The following is a 20080-nucleotide window of genomic DNA, read 5'->3' on the forward strand; positions in this document are numbered from 1 at the left end:
GTGCACCATATAATGTTTGATAAGCAATCTAATAGGATAATTCTATCATATCTGATGTTTGAGACGAATCATATAATATCATTATATCATATAAATAGATAAAAATACTTTTTCAACAGTATTTCATATGATTTTTTAAAATTAATTTTCAAACTTTTTTTTTACTTATTCCCACATTGACTCTTATTTTAAATTATCAAAAAAATTTAAAAGTCACGGTTTTAATAAAATACATTAAAATGCATAAATAACTTACAAGAATTTATAAAATAAAAAAATCATATCCTCGCTAAATAAATTTTAAAAAATTAAATTTTAAATTGGTGGTATAGTGGGTGGGTGCTCGATTGAATTGGTGGTGGTAACGAGAGTTGTTGATAACGCCAACAATAATCGGTGACAATCATGGTGGTTGATGGCAATGGCTAGTGATGGTAATGACCCGAGGTGGTAGTGGGGGCAGTGGTCAGTGGCAACAATGACAGTGATGGTGGTGGTTGGTGCGATAGTCGTACATAAGGTGGTTGGTGGAAGTGATGGTCGTGGCAGGGCTGATGCTGACTAGTGGCAATTATGGTGGCAAACTGATGATAATGATAGTGGTGGTGGTGGTAGTGGTGAGTGTTGGTGCCTAGTGTTTAAGGGTGGTGATGGTTGGTGTAGCGGTGGCAAGTTGGTGGCAGCAACATTTACAGTGACTAGTAGCAATTATTGGGACTGATCTGTAGTGGGGGTGGTTGTAGCAGGTGACAATAGTGGTGACTAGCAGATGGATAGTGGCGTTGATAACGGGTCGTAAAGGTGATCGATGGTGTGGTGGCTGGTCGGTGGCAACGTGTGATCCTCACATATCAAGCAATGTTAGTAGGAAAAGAGCACATGACAATATTTGGGATGAAATTGACGTGACATTTGTTATCTTATCATGTCCATTCTTAACTTAAGTCTCCTCTTAGGGTAATTTATCCACCTACAAACAGGATAAAATAAGGCAAAAAAATAAGCTTATCATATGTTATTGATTTACGAAATAATGGATAAAAATAAAATATGATAACCTATATTTATCCCGACCATCAAATGAGTTATTAGTGTTTGTTCGTAATGCCCATTTAGATTGTAACACCACCTTGTAAGAACAACTTTATTTACTTATTCCAAAGATAAATTTATTTTAAAGAAACCTTAGATAATTAAAAAAAATTTATTTTTTACTCTAAAGATAATTAATTATAGACATAAGACGTATATTTAAAAAATTATTATATTTCAAAATGATTTTAATTTATCTTCCAACCAATTCTATTTAGTGTATTTTTGAAATATAATTTGAAAATGCATATTGTACTTTTCAATACGAGTTATTATAAAATTATTTTTGCTATTTTTTTTTTTAAAATTCATTTTACTAAATTTTAAGCTGAACAATCACATAGTATAAAGTGTAGAGAATGACATGATGCAGATTTACGAATGTGAAGTGAAGGTTTAATCAAGGTTAAAGAAGGGCCGTTGCAATTTACTCTTTTTTTTTTTTTTTTTTTCCAGAAAAGTATATATAAGAAATTAAAATAAATAAATAAAAATTAAAAAATGAGGATGGCAGTTTCGTATTTTTATTAAAGAGCAAGGTTGAATTGGAAAGTGCAGTGAGGTCGAACCGCCAGGGAGTAATAGTAAAATAAATTAAAGAAACCCTCAAATTTGTGGTGCGCTCTCAATCCTCTATAATTTTTCTGCCGTTGCGTTGCGTTGCGTTGAATTGAGTTGAGTAATACCATTACCAGGTCGAAGGCCAATATCCACTAAGCAGTGCATATGTTAGTTCATATTTCTTCCTCTTCCTCTAGGGTTTTTTTCGGAACCTCTCTCTCTCTCTCTCTCTCCCTCTTTAAATATTACTTGAACTGATTCGTTCATGCTGAAAAGTAGTGCATTTGTTGCATCGTTTAGAATGTATGTCTGCTTTTTTATTTTTTAATTTATTCGTAATTGATGTTATGTAGAGTGATGAGTTCGTCTTCAACCGACGCTTTTCCAGCAATTCAGGTAATAATGCCTTTTGTATTTCACTTTCTTTGTCGTTTTCGTTTTCCTTTTTTCTTTTCTGGAAAACAAATTCAAAGAATATCTAAATTCTCTCTATGTTGAGCCAAACACAAGTCTGTTACAATATATATATATATATATATATATATATATATATATATATATATATATATATATATTGTGAGAAAGCTTATAGTAGTGCTGTGCTACTGCTAGAAAGTTTATTGCACGAAGAATACACAATGCCTATAGATGCTAATGTGTGCATGTTATTGCTGCAATGTGTGGTTTACCGTTGTGATCTGAAGTTAATGGTTAAACTCTCTGTGATGAAGTCAGAGAGATCTGGGATGGAAGTGTTTGTGTATCTGTATTGTGTTTTTCAATCTTTGTTTTCAATTTAATGATCACTTTGTTTTTTTTTCTTTTTTGTTGGATAAAATATATTGGCAGGAAATTATGCTGGAGTTCCGTGCTGGTAAAATGTTTCTCGAGGGGAAAAGGGTTGTTCCTGACTCACGAAAAGGACTTGTTAGAATTGCTAGGGTATGGTTTGCTTGAATATCATTTCCTCGCTTTAAATACCCTTTTCAATCTGCATGTTTGAACACTATTTGTTGAAAAGTATGTGAATAGTTTGTAGATTCATTGTATAAGCTTAACCATAATCATGTAATTACGGTAATTAGGAATCTAGGATATCCAAAATCTTTAATATTATTATTTTTCTTCTATATAATTTACTCTCCATTGTGTAGTTCATCACACGGTTTCCTCACATGTCCCGTGGTTTTTTTTGCTTAAAATGGTATTTTGAGCCTAACAAGAGGCCACCGTCGTCCATGCTGGTGACTCTTGGATCTGGACCGTCTCCTCTAGCTTAGGATATCCCTGATTGTTTCGCACCTGATTCTTTTCGCTAGTTTATCAAATGCAGATTGTGGCATGTCACGGCCAATCCCAAGAAACGCTATAACGCTATAGCGGGCTGCGGTTGTGAAAATAGCGAAATAGATATATAACAGAAATAATGACAAAAAGAAATATTTTTTAAAGGCAGAGATAGCAGAAGTGACAGAGAGAGATGCAGATAGACTAAACAAACCCTTAAAATTTTTTTGTTACACATTTAAATTTAGGATAAAATTGACATTTTGCCTTATGACAGCAATATGGCTGTGATTTGGCCACAAATGCGATCACAATGGCCGCTATAGCGTTCTGGTCCGACGCGGTGTGGTTTCTTGCGGCGAGGCAGCGCAACGCCCTTACGGCGCGGCTCGCGGCGCTATTGCGGCGCAATTAACTACTATGCTTTTGCTAAAGATTTTTTTTTCCATAGGACCAGAGGTTGGGACTAGTGATTGGTGCCAAATACAAGTCCAATGGCCTTATCACCTCTTCAACTCTTCTCGTGTTTCACTGTTAAGGATCCTCCTATCTTCATCCATGCTCAATTATGTCACTTGAGCCTTTGCAAACTGCAAAAATTAGCACTTACCTGTCCAAGTTATCTAGCTTGTCTTGTCAATTGTGTCAACTTGAGAAACATACCTTTAGTCTGTTACCAATTGCATCTGTAGTTGAGCTAAGTCTCCTTTTACTTTAGTTCATTCTGTTGCTTGGGGTCTTAGTTGTACCGTGTCCACTTTGGAATCCAGATATTTGGTCACTTTTATTGGTCACTTACATTGTATTTGGTTATTCTTAATGGAAAAATTATCGAAGTTATTTTCTATCTTTCAACCGTTGTATAAAAGTATAAACACATTTAAGTGTCCCTATTCGTACTTTTAGCAGTGATAGTGCCTATGAATACTTATCTTAGCCATTTCAAACGTTTATACAGACTATAGGGTTGCTGTATGCAAAAATTGGCATCTTATGTTGTATAATGAAGTATAAACACATTTAAGTGTCCCTATTCGTACTTTTAGCAGTGATAGTGCCTATGAATACTTTTCTTAGCCATTTCAAACGTTTATTCAGACTATAGGGTTGCTGTATGCAAAAATTGGCATCTTATCAAAACCACTTGGATGCTCTTACTTTATGGAAATGCACCTTTCTGTCTTTGGGGTGATGTTGTTCTTATTGTTTGCTATCTCATTAATCAGATGTCCTCCTTTGTGCTTGATAACCAATACTTATTTTGTTTTTGTTTTCCCATCAATCATTGCATTGCATTCATTGGCACCCAGTGTCTTTGGGTCAGTTTTCTTAGTTACACTCAGTCCGATATCTGCTCTTGGCTGATGTTATTTTCTTTGAGTTTGTTCCCTTCTTTGGGCATCCATTCTCCACTCCTGTCTCTACAGTCTTACCTCTTCCTCTTTTTTCAATCTCTATTTTGTTCACCCCACCAGAGATGTCTCATGTTTAGGAATGCACCCATCTCTGTCCATCCCTTGCAAGTATATCTGCTTGCACCATAGACTATTCCTCCTCCTGTCGCTGATGATGCCATTGTGGATTCTCCTTCGACGCCAGCTCCTCAACCTGCTCCAGCCTTATCTCCTAAGCTTAACCTTCACATTACTAACTAAAAAGGAATAGGGTCTACTCGTAACCCTTTTCCTCACTCATCTAGACATTTTCTTTTGTAGTTAGTGTGGTTAGTCAATTCCGAAATTCACCTTATGAAGGACATTGGAGTGTATTAACCCACCTCTAAAACTACATTAAAGGTGCTCTAAGAAAAGAACTTATCTATGAAGATAAAGATCAAGTATTGAAGCAGTGAATTAAGCCATGACATCAACTACTTGTGAACTCATTTGGCACAAACAATTACTTCAAAAACTTAGATGGGGAGGTTATGCAGATGACACTTATTGGCGATATTCAAGTTGCATTGCATATTGCTACAAATCTAGTGTGCCCTGAGAGGAACAAACATTGAGATAGATTTTCATTTATTTCGCCACTTATTTCGTCAATTTCAAATCACCAGCTGACGAATGTTTCCACTAAGTCCTTGAGAAGTCCTTGACTATGTCATATATGTAATGTAACAAAATGACCTGTATACTCTAGTTTGAGGGAGTGTTTGAAATTATGTAAATAGCGTCTAACATATATTCTACAGGCTAATCATAATCATGTAATTATGGTAATTAGGATATCTGTGATCCTTGTATTTCTTTTTTTTATCTATATAATTAAATCTCCATTGTGTAATTTGAAACCTGGATTCCTCATATATCTCTCATTTTCTCTTCCCTTGGCACTATTCTTCATTATTTCCTCGTGTTTAAACCGATGGCTGCTATTAGTTTTTTTTTAAAGTGATTGCTTTTGTCTCAGGGTGAGGAGGGATTAATCCATTTTCAGTGGCTTGATCGCTCACAAAACGTTGTTGAAGATGTATCCTTTGTTCTCCCTTCCCAATTTTGTGTACTTGGTTATCATTTAAGTGATGCACAATTATGTTCCTTTTTCGTGTAAGTATTTTGTGGTCTCTAGTTTCTTTCTTTTTTTTTTTTTTTTTTTTTTGGTAAACTCTTTATTTTGTTTTTATTATTTTCTTTTAAGTGGATATTTTTCAGTTTTCTTGTGAGGCTGATGATGCAAATATTCTCTTACAAAATAGATGAGATAAAATTCAGGCGTTGAAGTTCTGACAAAATTAACTTAAAGCTAAGGGGGCACATTGACACATTTTGAACAACAGGTTAACAATTTGAAAATAAGTCAAACCATAAGGGTGTTTGATTTTTATTTTTTATTTTTTTGCCTTAAATTTGAATAGCGTTATTAGTTATAAATTTATAGGGGTAAAATAGAACCTTTAGTGATTATTTGCCTTGGAAGTCTAGATATATCCTTATTTACTGCTACTTTTTAAAAATGGGTATTTGCCAGTTTCCTTATTATGAAGATAATATGTTCTAGAAAATGGGCACTCCTTTTTTCTTTTTTGCTACAGCACTCCTGCATATACCTATACCTCATTTAGGATGTGGAAGAAAAAGAAAGGATATTTTGTATGAATTTATGATTATGATGCCTTCGCATCGATTTTTATTGCCATGGCTTGTGCAAATTGTTAGGTAAGGTTGCTCTCTACTGGTTATAATAATAAAAAAAATGCTTAATAAATGGAAGATATTGCTGTTAGAAGCAAATTGGTGTTCGGAAATTTTTATTGGAAGTTTAGAAACTGACTAAAATTATTGAAGATGAGGAATATGATGCCTAGAGAGAATGAAAAGATGTAAAAGAGGAGCAAACAGTGTACAATAGTTCAGACAAAAGGCATATAAGCTAAGTAAACCTTTGTAGAATATGTCCGAATAGATTGAAACCATTGGTTTTCTTCCATCTTGCCACCATGAGCTCTGTTGTTCCTCAGTGTTGTCCTTATCAGAGATGTCTGCATGGTGGCATAAAATGTCTGGACAATGAAGGGATAATGATTTCTAGTATCATGAACATGTGGAACTTCATATATTTTGTTACTTATTGCAATATTTTTTTATAATTATTTTTGTCATGGAAGTGAAATAGTTTGGGGAGCTTTTAATTGCTTGTCAAAACGTCTGCATAAGCATCATTTCACATGAATGCAAGGATGATATTTTGGACTTCAGAAGTTAAATCTCTGTAATATTGATCTAACCTTGTATGTGATATTCTTTCCACCTGTGCTTGTATTTCAGTTGTGGGTTGTGTGTAGTTTTAAATTTCACTTTGTTGAAACAGAGATGGGGTGAAGTGTAGAGAATGAGCTGAGGACTTTTGGACATCATTCACTTATTTTGTTCTTAATTTGATAACTTAAGGTCTCTTTCATCCAGGTCTAGGAACCTATCTAATGTGTCCTGTTCCATGTGATTTCATTTCTTTTACATCATTAAACTACAATTTGATCATCTCTTCTCTTTCCTGACCATTATTCTGTTGATTATCATTCTTTTTATATTGTTTTATTATGATATTGAAACATTATGTTGCTTCTTGCTGGATTTATCTTGATTTTTCTTGACCTAAGATTACACAGGATCAGATAATATTTCCCAATGAGGCTGTTTTTGAGAAGGTTCTGCTTCTTTGCTGTCAACAGTTTGGTTATACTATTCATTTGATGGTTCTGATGGCCTTAATTCTTGGTTGCTTAGGTTAATCAAACATCTGGAAGGGTTTACATATTGAAGTTTAATAGTGATGACCGGAAGTTTTTCTTCTGGATGCAGGTTGGTCTTTTTATGAATATCCTCTTGTCTCTCTAAGTATGTTGCCTGTATGATTAGGTTTTACAGTTTTATGCGATCCTTCATTGTGTCTAGGAATCAAATGCTGACAGCGACTCACAACTGTGTAGCTCAGTGAATGATTACATAAACAGACCATTAGGTAAGTAACTTCTCTTTGCTTTGAATTAGAAAATACTGAGCAGACATTCTTTTCTGTCTTAACATTGTTGTGAAATATTTTTTTTTAATATAAATAAAAGCAAAGAAGCCATGACATTTTTCCATATTGTTTTTGAAGCAAAGCGTAATTTTAAAAAAATATTAAAGTTTGTTTTCATCTTGTTTTTTTAAATTTTTTTGGGTACATTGATTATAGAATTTTGGTGCAGAGAAATTAAACAGATTAGAAACCACTTCTTTTCAAGAAGTATGCGTATACTTTTGTAATACAATTCCGCTATGGACAGAATACATAAAACCATTGAACACGTGTTTCTAATGGCTCTTAATTTTCATATAAGTTGCATGGATATTGGTATGAATACCTGTATATGTATGGGTACAGCTACGGGATATGACAAAATTTCTGAAAGCTTGGGTAACTGCAGAATATATTGTATAAAAATATAAAAACATCAAGGAATTAAATCATAAGATAAATACAATTTTCATAATGTTTTAACTCAACTAAGCAAAAATATTTTAAGAAGTTAGACAAGTTTTGAAGAGAGAGTAGCTGTTTGTTTCATTTAGTAGCAAACCAATCAGCTTAGTAACAAAACTTGGTGTTTTGCATGGACTGATTCGTACTTGAATGATTAGTGATTATTGGGTACATACCCATGTACCCAATAGGTACCGGTTCTAGATATATACCTGGTGTGGGTCGGCGACCATTTAGGAGTATCTGTGCATCATAGTTTTTCTTTGACACTTAAGGACGTAATTAACAGTCCGCATAATCTTTGCTAATCTTAGACTGATTTTTTTTTTCAGTGTTTGTATTATATTTTTATGGGAACATAAATACAAAAGCACTTTATCATTGTTTTTTTTTTATTGGTTGTTTGATCCTTTTGATTATGGTGGCCCATATTTTCTCTTGTTATGGAGTAATATTATTACAAGATTTAGTAGTCTGAGTTGACTGCATATTATATTACTCATACGTAGTTTGGTGAATCTTAAATTTCATTGAACAACTCCCTAATAGGTGAACCCAAGTACTGTAATTATATTCATTGAGGCGTTCTCTTATCAATCAAACACAACAGAATTTTTTTTTATGTGTGCAACTTTTTATTTGTTGTTTTACTCCTGGAGATTATGAATAGGTTCGACAACTAATTCAAATTGACATGGGCAAATAGCCAAATATATAATATGCGTGAAACTTCTATCTCTAGAAATAAAAGGAACTATTTACTGATTAACAGAGTTACTTGGCGAAGAAGAGCCTGATGGTTCCCTTCCGCTTCAAGTTTCTGAAGATACAGCTGAGGATGACATCTCATCTAGGTACTGACATAATTTGGATACTCAAATGTTTGTAGATGCTAAGACTTAAAAAATGAATATGATTATTGCTTCTTGGTATGGTTTCCTATTGTAACTGATGGAAGTAATTTGCACTTATTGCCATAAATACTATCTCATACTAGATGAAATTCTGGTAAAGTTAAAACCAAATTGGAAAATATTGCATGCTCATGCATTTTGTGTGTTTAATCTTCATATCTTCTCACTTTTTACTGTCTATTTTCTATACTTTCCATTTTGACCTGTTTGCTAAATATCTCCATTCTGCTAGAGATGGTGCACTGGCCTAATCAATATGGGTGGTTCCTCTATGCCAGCAGAAATCATTAGATATCCTCTTCCTTTTAGAGGGATTTATATACTTTTTGTGCTAGACAGATTGGCTCAACTCAGAATCATTAGGGCATGGTTAGGAATCTTGTAGCTTTGCCTTTTGTGGGCTCAATTTGTCAGTTGAAATCAGAATCATATCATTATTCTGGATCTTAGAGCCAACCTCAGGTAGATTTGATGTGGATAAAATATATGCTGCTTTTATAGCAAATATTTCTTTAATGAAGAGAAAGGAAGTAAAGGGCCTGAATGTCCCGTTTTGCCAAACTGTTTTTTACCAATTGTATCTATCATCTTGGCCAGCCAGTGTGTTAAGTGCCAACCAAATGAGACATGGCTTCGTTATTCATCTCTCACCTCTAAATATCTTTTTTCCCCTCTAAATATGAAGCTGTGATATTTAAGGTTGTAGTGAATTGTGACCATTCTTCCTCCAAAGAATGTTGTCCCAGTAATTTTTATTTATTTTTCTTTTAAATCGTTTATATCTGAATACTAGATAAAATTGAACAAAAATGCAGCCATAGTTGTGAAGTGATTATGCAATTTAGTTACCATAGGGTATCCAATCCTTGTTATTGCCTACTCTTATTATATAGCCAACTGGACACTAAATGTGTTGGATTTTATTGTTTTCAAAAAGAGCTGGAAACTTAGTTGTCCCAAACTTGGGTGTGGAAGCAACTAGTGATGTAACCTCTTCTGGTCCGGTTAAATTGGAAGATCTTCGGAGAATATTGAGTAACATTGGGCCTGCAGGTATTAAGTTTGATTAAAAGAGATTTTTTTAATTTATTTTTAACTGTTTCAAAACCTAACCTGTTATTTTTCTGATGAGATGTTTGCAGATAGTATTGTTGATCCCGATGGAGGTAATCTTTGATATTATATTCCATTCCTGGCTATCTATTAAGATTAAAGACAATAATAAAGATGTGTTTAGATAATATTGCATGGTATTACATTCAAAGTTCAAACTAGAAGACTGTACAGCTTGTACTGAAGTATATTTTTCACAATGACAATGAGAGGGAAATATATATAAAGTAAAGCGATACAAGATTTTATTTGCTCAGTTATTAGCATCGAAGTTTGGTTTTACCACTGGAGTGGTTGGAAATTGGTTTTTTTGTTTGTTTTTTTTTTTGTTTTTTTGGTGTTGGGGGGTGTTGTCCAATGCATGTGCATAGTTATGATATGATATCCAAAGCTTCTTGTTTCTTGCTAGTTATTGTTACTTGTGTCGTGCATTTTGATTTGGAACTTGTGATTGTCAAAGTACCCTCGGAAAACTTTAACTGTGAACATACTCTTCAAAACTGTATTTCATAATGAGGTGGATTAGTAGAGTCAGGTTTTTTACATCATTCTTTTTTGGGTAAAATGCTCTTCATAAAATATAACTCTACTCTGACAGTTTTCTGCATTTAACTAGGCTTGGGACTTGGTGATATATTAAAGCCTGATCTAATAATGCCATTGATGGAGACATTACCTCTGGAGCAGCGTTTGGCCCCCTACTTACCCGAGGTATATATCAATGTGGTGAATGAGTTTTAGTATTCCTTTATTTAAAGATTCATGTAACATTCTTTGATGTAGGGTAAGTGGTCTCCAGAAGATATATTGGAGTTGTTGCAGAGCCCACCTTTCCGTCAGCAAGTAGATTCATTTACTTACGTGAGAATGCTGTGCCTCACTTTTCTTGGTATACATTTTATTTCAAATATACTTAACAAATGTGTTGTTTATTTATTTGTTGCTATAGGTACTTCGAACAGGACAGATAGATTTGTCTCAGTTTGGAATTGATCCAAGTAAATGTAAGTTAGTACTTTCACAGTCTTTAGCCTGGCCGAAGTATTATTGAGTTTTATACATCGTTTTTAATGCCCGCAGTAGTTGTTGTTTCTTCTCCAATCTACCTCGTTGTAGGATCTGTAAATTGGATATTGACGGACTTGTCCTTTTTCCCCCTTTTATTCCCATTTTTTATTTGGTATGTAAGGGTTTCAGTATCACAAATTTTCCAGTACGGTGCGGTAAGTGGCAGATATATAAAAGGGCAGAGGAAACTGTCATTGACCACGATACATAGATCGTCTTGCAGCATTTCTTTCTGTCTGCTTTGTCTTTTAGGGTTCAGACGTGTGTAGCATGGCTGTCGTACATGAAATTGGTATTTCATGTGTTTTTGTAAAGGACACGAAGTGAGAAAAAAAGGGTTTAGGAACTATTAGAAAAAAGAGGGCGAGTTTGAAATAATGATAAAACAATTTTATTTTTTTTATTGAAGGACACCGGCTGGAAACAGTCAATTTCTAAATATGCAATATTAATTCGCTAATTGGGTTTTAATAGGGAGTGTTTATATATATATATATATATATATGGTTATTGACTTCTTGACTTAATATTGCTGATTCTTTTTTCTTTCATGACAGACAAGTTCACAGTTTTGTCTTTTCTTGAGGCTCTTGAGGATTCTGTTTCCAATTCGTTAGAGTCTGAGGAGGCCAGGCAAGATGATCCGAATTTAAGATCCCAATCATGTAACCGTCATGACCCAATGGATGAATCTCATTAGCATTGCTCTTTCTATCTTTCTTTTTTCTGTAGATGCGAGATACCTCTGTATTTTTTGCAAAATTATATTACTGATTGAAAAAGGAAAGTTGTAAAGGTGGTGAGATAAAGGTGCTAATTTACTTGAGATCTTTTTAAGGCTATATAGTGAATTAATTATTAATAAAATCCAAGACTACTGTTCTTTTCTGCTTTGAGAATGTTTTCATAATTTATAATCTGTATAGTATTCTATGGAATCTTCTGCAATTATGCCGGTCTTTTGACAACCTTTTCTGCCCTTTTCATTAGCATCATCTCTAGGGAATGAATAGCATTAGCCAGAGATATTCTAGGAGTAATGCAAATTGATTGAATTAATGGAGGCGCCCAATCCGTTGAACTGTTGAGTTTAAGCGTTGATTTTTGTTTTTGAGCATGCTTGTATATTTTGACTTCCCGACATTTGATAAATTTACTGAGTCCTTTTTGGTTTTTATTATTTTATTTTTGTTTTGAAGAAACAAAACAGGTTAGACCTAAAGAGCAAAAAGCAAACGCAACCCAAAAAAAAAAAGCCGTGCTTTTCGAAGAAAATTTACGAGAATAAATGAAGCATTAGGTTTTACAGATTTTACATAATTTGTTGCTTCAATAATGTTGTGATTATTAAGTTTTTCAGACCAATTTTATCCCTGCAATCTCAGCATGTAATGCGGATCGTTTTTGGTGACATTTTGAAAGGATCTGTTTTTAAGTAATAGATTTGAGAAGAGAATTAATCTGCCCATATTTGATTCTATAGATCAAATCTAATAATCATCACCGCTAATAACCTCTAAACTACTAACGGCGTTCTTCCTAAATATTCTCATAAAATGTAGTTGTAACGGGGTTACTGATTTGACGCACAACATACTTGCAGTGGAAAGTAAATATAAAATTAGTGTTTGAAAGAACTCTACAAAATATTCCAATTAACAGCATTCTGATGATTTAAATTGAGGAAAGAATAAAAGAGGAGAAAAGGATAAGCTACACAATTGCCTTCGCCAAGTTCCGCCAAAAGCAGACAAACATCCGGAAACACCAACCGGATCCACCAATTAACATTTTTTAGTACAAATTTCAATTCCCATCCATAATGGTGAAACTCAACTTCTAGAAGAAGCTGACTGATCTGGTGAGGGACTATATAAATAATAATCATTTGAAGGCTGGCTTCTGTTTTTTTCTCGTCTTTCTTCGCTCCTATAAACATCGTCATTTATAGTTTGGTTTTAGCCCTCAGTTGTAGTGTCATTGTTGCCCCTTGGAACCTCATAAATGGTTATGCTGCTACGGCCACTTTGAAACACTTGTTCTTCCTCATTTTCCCCCTTTGACTGAAAGTTTTCGAGAATTTCAACAACCTGACTCATGAGAGGTCTGCCTTTTGGGTTTTGGCTAAGACATTGGTATGCTAAATGGGCTACCTTTATTGCACTTTTAGTTGAATATTGCCCTTCTATTTTTGGGTCTAAAATTTTCAGTAGTTTTTTATTATGATTCAATAAAGGGCGTGCCCACTCAACTAAGTTGTGCTCTCGGCTGGGCCTGCTTTTGTCTAATGCTCTCCTACCAATAAGCAATTCAAGTAGCACCACCCCAAAACCATATACATCGCTTCGAGCTGTCAAATGCCCTGTGCATATTGACAAACAGATCAGATATCAGACGTAATTCCACACTTAACTGTGATAATGAACGCACATGTTAAAATAGTGGCTTGATCATCACTTAATGTTTAAAGGACTGTGTTACAAGTCCCACATTGGTAACAAGAAAAGACATTGTTTTCCCATACCTCAATAATGTATACTGAATGTTAGAAATAAAGTACTAAAATTTGAGGCAAGTCAAAATAATGAAAATATACCCATCATGTCTCTTGGGAGTACTTTGGTGGAAACTGGAAAGTTTACTTCTACTTTTTCTTTTCCATTGAAAAAATTATCAAGATAAGGGAAAAACAAATATAAAAGCAGAAGACATCATTAAGGATAAAAACATTAAAACCACCCCATGAAACCCTGACTTGCGAGGATAAAGGTGGGGGAAATCCCTATAAACAATTTTATCCTTATATTTTTTTGCAAAGAGGTTGTTCCCTGTCACAAGTAAAATAACATACCAATTCTAATATGTCACAGAAATCAAACCACGGACAGAAAATTAGAATATTGGAATTCTTATACTTATTTCTTCTTCCGTAGTCCTTACAATACATAGGTTAGTCAATGCAGACGTTGAAGAAATGTTGAGGATCCAATTTAATACCTCTCCAATTTCTTAATGCAATGCATGCGGGCTTTCGTTTCCAACAACAAAATCCAGAAAAAGGCTAGGACATATCTTATAACAGTTGTTTATGTCAACATACATTTCTGTAAATTGCATAAATAATAAGAGAGAGCAAATGCACCATTTTGTCACTCACGAATTCTTGATGTTTCAGAATTTTTAGAAAAATTAAGATCAGTGACAGTATAATTTAGCATAAATGGCTTCAAAAAACTCACCAGTCATGACATACTCAGGAGCAGCATATCCATATGTACCCATTACTCGTGTTGAAACATGGGTTTGATCCCCCATCGGTCCATCCTTCGCAAGGCCAAAGTCTGAAAGCTTTGCATTGAAATCCTGCATGTTTATACAAAATTCAGTTGTTTATAGTGGCATACAACTTAACATTTTAAATAATGATACCTAGTTCATCTACATTGCTCTTTTCAAACATCAACATCACCTTTATCCCAATCTAGTTAGGGTCGTGATAGATGAACCTAAATGAAAAGTACGAAAAAATCGAGAGAAAAAAAATGAATCTAGATAAAATTAAAAGAACTATAAACAACATTACAAATGAAAACATAGCAATAAACAATTCCGAAGAAGAATAAGATAGAATAAAGTGAAAATAAAGATACACAAGAGAGAAAATAAAAATAAAAATAGGTAAGTAAAAGTAAAGATACATAGGAAACAATTTCTTTTTTAAGAGATAGAGGGATAAAAATAAAGAAAATGAAGAAAATGAATTAATTAATAAGAGAAGAAAGATAGAGAGGGGAAAAAGCGAAACTATGTTCTTGGAAGACTTATGATGCAATTGAGGAGGACAGTGTTCTTTTTTTGATAAAATAATAAATTTTATCATTGAAGGAAAGTAGAGAAATATAGCAGCTGAGACTAAGGATCCTCCAAAATGAATCAAGAAAACACAAACAACACGGTATTTAGAAAAGAAGATGTCATTTTTGAGAAAGCTCAAAATCACAGCTTCTAGAAAAAGGTTAGCAACAAAGGTTAATTTTCCAGATTTTCCTTTTGTTGATACATAAACTAGAAGATAACAAACCGCATCTAGCAAGATATTTGACGTCTTGAAGTCACGATATATGATGGGCCTTTCTGCACCATGAAGAAAAGCAAGCCCTTTTGCAGCATGTAAAGCAATCTTCATTCTTTTTGACCAAGTCAATGTTGAGCCCACTCCTATTATCAATAAACAATGGGATGGTTAGGATTGTAAAGTAGAGGCAGTTTGCTTACCAATTTTTTCTTTTATTTTTCCATTACATTGATCCATGCAATTGCACTTAATGAATTGAATGGTAAGAATTAAGAAATTTATTATCAAAAAAAATATTGGGACGCTAATTACATGAATTGATGATAAGACTTTATTATTAGCAGGTTAAATTTCAAAGATGACATTTACAACCAGAACTGTTTTTCCAACATCTTGTTTCGTTATATATTTCATCAAGCTAAGGGCCATATAGATGTATGCAAAAGGTAAGTACACCAGAATCATACAGAAGATCAAGGGATAAATATAGAAGGTGTGAAAAGTTTTGGGATCGCTGCTGCCCCCAAGCAATATACATACTGACAAACAGACACCAACATAAAGGGGATATATACACCATTTTGAAGCTCAAGGAAAGCTTCCCACCACCAATCCACAAGGTGTTAACACAATTGAGCAAGACTTTTAGATAGATTGTTAAAATTATAGGGATTTAGGCGGGGAAGGAAGAAAAGAGAAAATAAAAACTGAATAGTACGAAATTGGTATTGATTTGATGTGTTACGATGTGATACAAACTACGAAGAACTAATCCTGATTTATACTTATATTAGACTCCAAATCCTAATTAAATGAGGAAATAGATCATGAAATATAAAGAAATAAGGAAACTATTAACAGATCATTTAAGATACTCTAAACTATTCCAAGATACAAATAACATATTATGAGATATTTTTCACATATTCTAACGCTCCCTCTCAAGCTAAAGCTTACTAAGCTTTGAGTTTGTTACAAATGACTCCTTTAAAAAATGAAAAATTTGGGTTAAAAGGCAACTCAAGGATGCTTGAGACGTCAAAGAGATGAGCATTGATGGAAAGGAAAACTCAACAAGATGGATGAAATATCTATTATTAACCTTAAGAGCTGGTTGAAATGTTGCATGACCAAGGAATAAGAGACTTCACTGGAATGATCATCAGCGAGAATGTCTTGGCAAACCACATTATACACAACAAGAATTAAAACTTCTCCAAATTCATCAAGTACAACATTTGGAAGCTTCACACCACAAGAAAACTTAGGAGATCCAAAATATTGAAATTGATATTACAGCAAGTGTGAATCACAGCCATGGAGAATTCATAACTAGCATGACTCATCAGTGAGATAGGAGAAATCACCATTGGTATGATTCACAATGGGAGGCTGACATAAATCACAGCCAATTCATTACTAACTCATCATTGTATGACTAGTTGGTAAAAAAATAAATCACCAAAATGATTGTCGGTTGGAAGAGAACAATATGAGTAGGGCCAAGCAGACAGGGCTAGAGCATCTGCAAAAAAGGCCAAGGCCAAAGCACGGTTGGGACAAAGATTGGGGCTGTAACACACTTGGAGAAAAATAGGCAAGGCCAAATTGCATCTAGAACAAAGGCTAGGCCCAGAAACCTTCCAAATTTCTCCCCCTCAATGCTATGTTGGCATTGGAAAATAGACAATTAGGTGGATGACACTACCTTACGAATTTTGTGCACAAGATGTGTATCTTGTTTCAAACAGATCATGAATGCGTGAAGCCATTTTTCACTAAAACAAAGGCTGGGTAAATCGGAAGACCAAAGAACATAAAGGATCGTTACTTTGAGCAACAAAGAAACAATTACCTAGGAATGACATTGGAGGCAAGTCAAATGATGACAGGAATGGCACAAACAGTGCAGGCTGAAAGATGGGTATGAACAACCCATTACTTGACCAATGTCTTTTGGATGAGGTGAGGCCATATATGGGCAGAGGAAAGAAGGTCAAGTATTGTGCAACAAGCACAACTGGAGATGATACCAAACGAGTTACTATGTGCGACTAAAAGGATGAGGCATGGGGCGAGTAGAGGACAAGACGAGCCCGATGGTGTGGTTATCGGTCAGAAATTTCACTGAATGGGGGTGGGTAGCAGTTGGTAGTGGCTTGCGGCATAACAAAAATTGAGAAATGACTTTCAAAGGCACATGATGACATGTGGAGCAACGGACATCAGTGGTTTAAATCTGAGGTTTCTAGATCAGGTCAGAAATTCTTCCGGTCACTAAAAATTAATGGCGCGGAAGTGGATTGTTGGAAGGAGGCTTGGCAGGACAGGCTCGTCAGTATTGAGGTGCACTGAGGAGAAAAGGTCTCTTGTGAGGTGGGCTTGACATGTTTGGAAATATTTGTAGCTGGACGTAGGCACAACTGGTTTAGGGTTTGGTGAGAAACGAGAAGTAAAGAATCGTGGAGATAATGACATCATTACAATGGGGTTTCAGATTTTAGGAAACTAAACAATGGAATAATGATGGGATAGGGCATGGAGAATGGCACTTCACAGATACCATGTTGAAATTATATGGATTTAGGTAGGGAAGGAAGAAAGGAGAAACTAAAGGCTGAATAATATGAAATGGGTATTGATTTGATGTGTTACGATGAAAAACTACAAAGAACTAATCCCTATTTATGCTAATATCAAATCTTAATTAAATAAGGAAACAGATCATGAAATATAAAGAAATAAGGAAACTATTTCTAAGAGATCATCTAACATACTCTAAACTACTCTAACATATAATCAAGATATTATATGACATTTTTCATACATTCTAATAGAGATAAATATGTAAGTCTTAAGCAACAGCAAGATAAAGCACAACCTCCCTGGTACATATCCAATTAAAAGTAATATGTTAATCATGTGAATCATTCCATCTTATATATAACCTGAGTCGTATATAAAACTAAGATACGTTTGCAATTTCATGCGAAGCTTACTGCGAAAAAGATGTTTCTCCAAGCTCCCACTTGCCATGTATTCATAGACCAATAACCGGTAATCATCCTCGCAGCAGTATCCAATGAGCTTCACAAGATTCGGGTGACTGAATTGACCTAAATAATTAACTTCAGCCTGAAAAAGTACACAAAATCAGGCGGATAAGTTTGGTCCTGTCATTCTTACCACCTTAACTATCATCATAATTATTCGAACACAAAATTGAATTCAATTATGAGAATGCTTGGCAACAAAATGGTCCGTTACTTTCTCTTCTCAAGTTTCTCTTTTAAGAAAAAGAGAGAGTAAAAAATTAGTATAGAAATAAACTCCTAACCATATACATATACAATTATACACCACTCTTTTTCGTTCAGTATTGTAAATGTGAATTGTAAAAAAACATGTTTAATGTTAAAGGACAAGAAGGAGTTGAGAGAGAGAGAGAGAGAGTGAGAGAGAGTAGGATAAGTAAGTTACTCACGAGCCATTCCCTATCGCCTTGAAAGCCTTCGCGATTTAGCTCCTTAATGGCAACTTCAGTGGAATTGTAACCTGACCTGACACTATCATCTATGACTCCTTTATACACAACTCCAAAGCCACCCTCTCCCAAAATGAAATCGGGACGAAAGTGTTTGGTAGCTAGCCTCAGCTCCTCATACGTAAAAATATCAACATTGCTGTGTACAGCACTTTGGCGGAGATCTTTGATATTCATCGAACTTGAACCTAATGGAGTTGTTGATGCACCAGATTCATGTCCTACTAATCCTATTTCTAAATCAGTATATGATAATCAACAAAGACAATAGATCAGATCAGATCATGAAATGAAATGAAATGAAATTACCTGAAGATTTATTATGCTTTGAATTTGAATCAGAGACGGAGACGTGCTTTTGTTCTTCAATGCTGAAGCAAATCCCCATGAATCTGGATCTAAATCGAAACAGAACAAGACAACATTCACGTACATTTACATTTGCATCGATTTGAGATGGTTCACAAGAATTGGAATCTAACTTAGAATTTGAACAGTTAGAAAGAGATAATAAAGAGAGAAACCCAAGGGTTGAATTTGACACAAACGAGTGAAGAATCATTCAAAGCTCGATCGCATTGTTTCGACCGATGGGCGTCGAAAGCGCCAAACTTCACGCTCCCATTCTTGCTTTCCTTCCTTCCACTTACACAATATACCTTCCACTTGCACACTATTTTCACCTTTGCCATTTCTCTCACCATTTTCTGTTGCTATGCTATTTGTAAACTATTCAAAATATGCAATTTTAGTAGCAAGAGGTGTAAGAAGAAATTAGTAAGAGGTGAAAGTAGAATAGCTACTAAGTATAATCTCTCTCATTTTATTATGAAAAAAATATTTCTATTTTTAACTATTTTTTTTTTGAAATTTAAATTAAAAAAAATCTCTTATATTCTCTTCTTTTATGATTTTTATTATTTATCTTTTTCTCTCAATTAAAATGATATAATTATATGTCATTTTTAAAGGATAAATATTAATCTCTTTTATTATATACTAATAAATTAGGGAAAAATATTTCTACTTTTGTTGTAAGAAATATTTCTCTTCTACGTTCATATAAAAGTGAGAGATGTGATAGAAAGATATTTTTAAAACAAAAACAAAAACATTAAATCCGATAAATTAATATAAAAAGATTGCACTAACAATGTTTTATATTTCATACATGCTCTAGTATAATTTAAGGGTTTTAGAAAAAAAAATTCTTACATACACAAGGTTTTTTTACCTACAAAATGTGAATTTAAAAAAAGTTCACTCATTGACCAAACATTTTACCGGACTAATATAGAAAGACACGTTTCAAGTGGCTACGCGTTTAGTCGCTCACCTGACACATGCGTATTTCTGACTGTGACGCGATTATGCCACGGAACGCGTGCTGAACATGACGCATTTTTGATATTGCGCAGGTCAGACTTGTCAGACACGCGCACCTGGTACATACGTATT

At 34.3% G+C, this 20080-nt stretch overlaps 2 protein-coding genes across 3 annotated transcripts; one reads left to right on the forward strand and one right to left on the reverse strand.

Annotated features, from left to right (window-relative positions):
* Nucleotides 1-1720: 1720 nt before the first annotated feature.
* LOC133293083 (26S proteasome regulatory subunit RPN13) lies at nt 1721-11886 on the forward strand. Of its 2 annotated transcripts, none has more exons than XM_061491609.1 (14): nt 1721-1820; nt 2007-2049; nt 2503-2595; nt 5356-5415; nt 7052-7090; nt 7170-7244; nt 7338-7404; nt 8681-8762; nt 9760-9875; nt 9965-9988; nt 10552-10646; nt 10719-10796; nt 10885-10939; nt 11561-11886. In XM_061491609.1, exons 2-14 carry the CDS (start codon nt 2011-2013, stop codon nt 11701-11703), a joined length of 966 nt encoding a protein of 321 aa, XP_061347593.1. In that variant the 5' UTR covers nt 1721-1820; nt 2007-2010; the 3' UTR covers nt 11704-11886. The 2 variants fall into 2 exon arrangements, with proteins under 2 accessions (XP_061347593.1, XP_061347594.1); XM_061491610.1 differs by having other exon boundaries at nt 1763-1787.
* Nucleotides 11887-12667: 781 nt separating this feature from the next.
* LOC133293090 (probable serine/threonine-protein kinase PBL17) lies at nt 12668-19212 on the reverse strand. The gene is made up of 6 exons (XM_061491618.1): nt 18932-19212; nt 18563-18852; nt 18078-18213; nt 15085-15221; nt 14243-14366; nt 12668-13365 (listed from the first exon to the last, which is right to left on the reverse strand). The coding sequence occupies exons 1-6, from the start codon at nt 19182-19184 to the stop codon at nt 12962-12964; spliced, it is 1344 nt and encodes a 447-aa protein (XP_061347602.1). The 5' UTR covers nt 19185-19212; the 3' UTR covers nt 12668-12961.
* Between the last annotated feature and the right edge of the window lie 868 nt (nt 19213-20080).

This window comes from Gastrolobium bilobum, unplaced genomic scaffold (genome assembly GCF_033153095.1).
Source record: "Gastrolobium bilobum isolate Gb01-03AN ecotype WA unplaced genomic scaffold, APGP_CSIRO_Gbil_v1 utg16185, whole genome shotgun sequence".
NCBI classification, from domain to species: Eukaryota; Viridiplantae; Streptophyta; class Magnoliopsida; order Fabales; family Fabaceae; genus Gastrolobium; species Gastrolobium bilobum.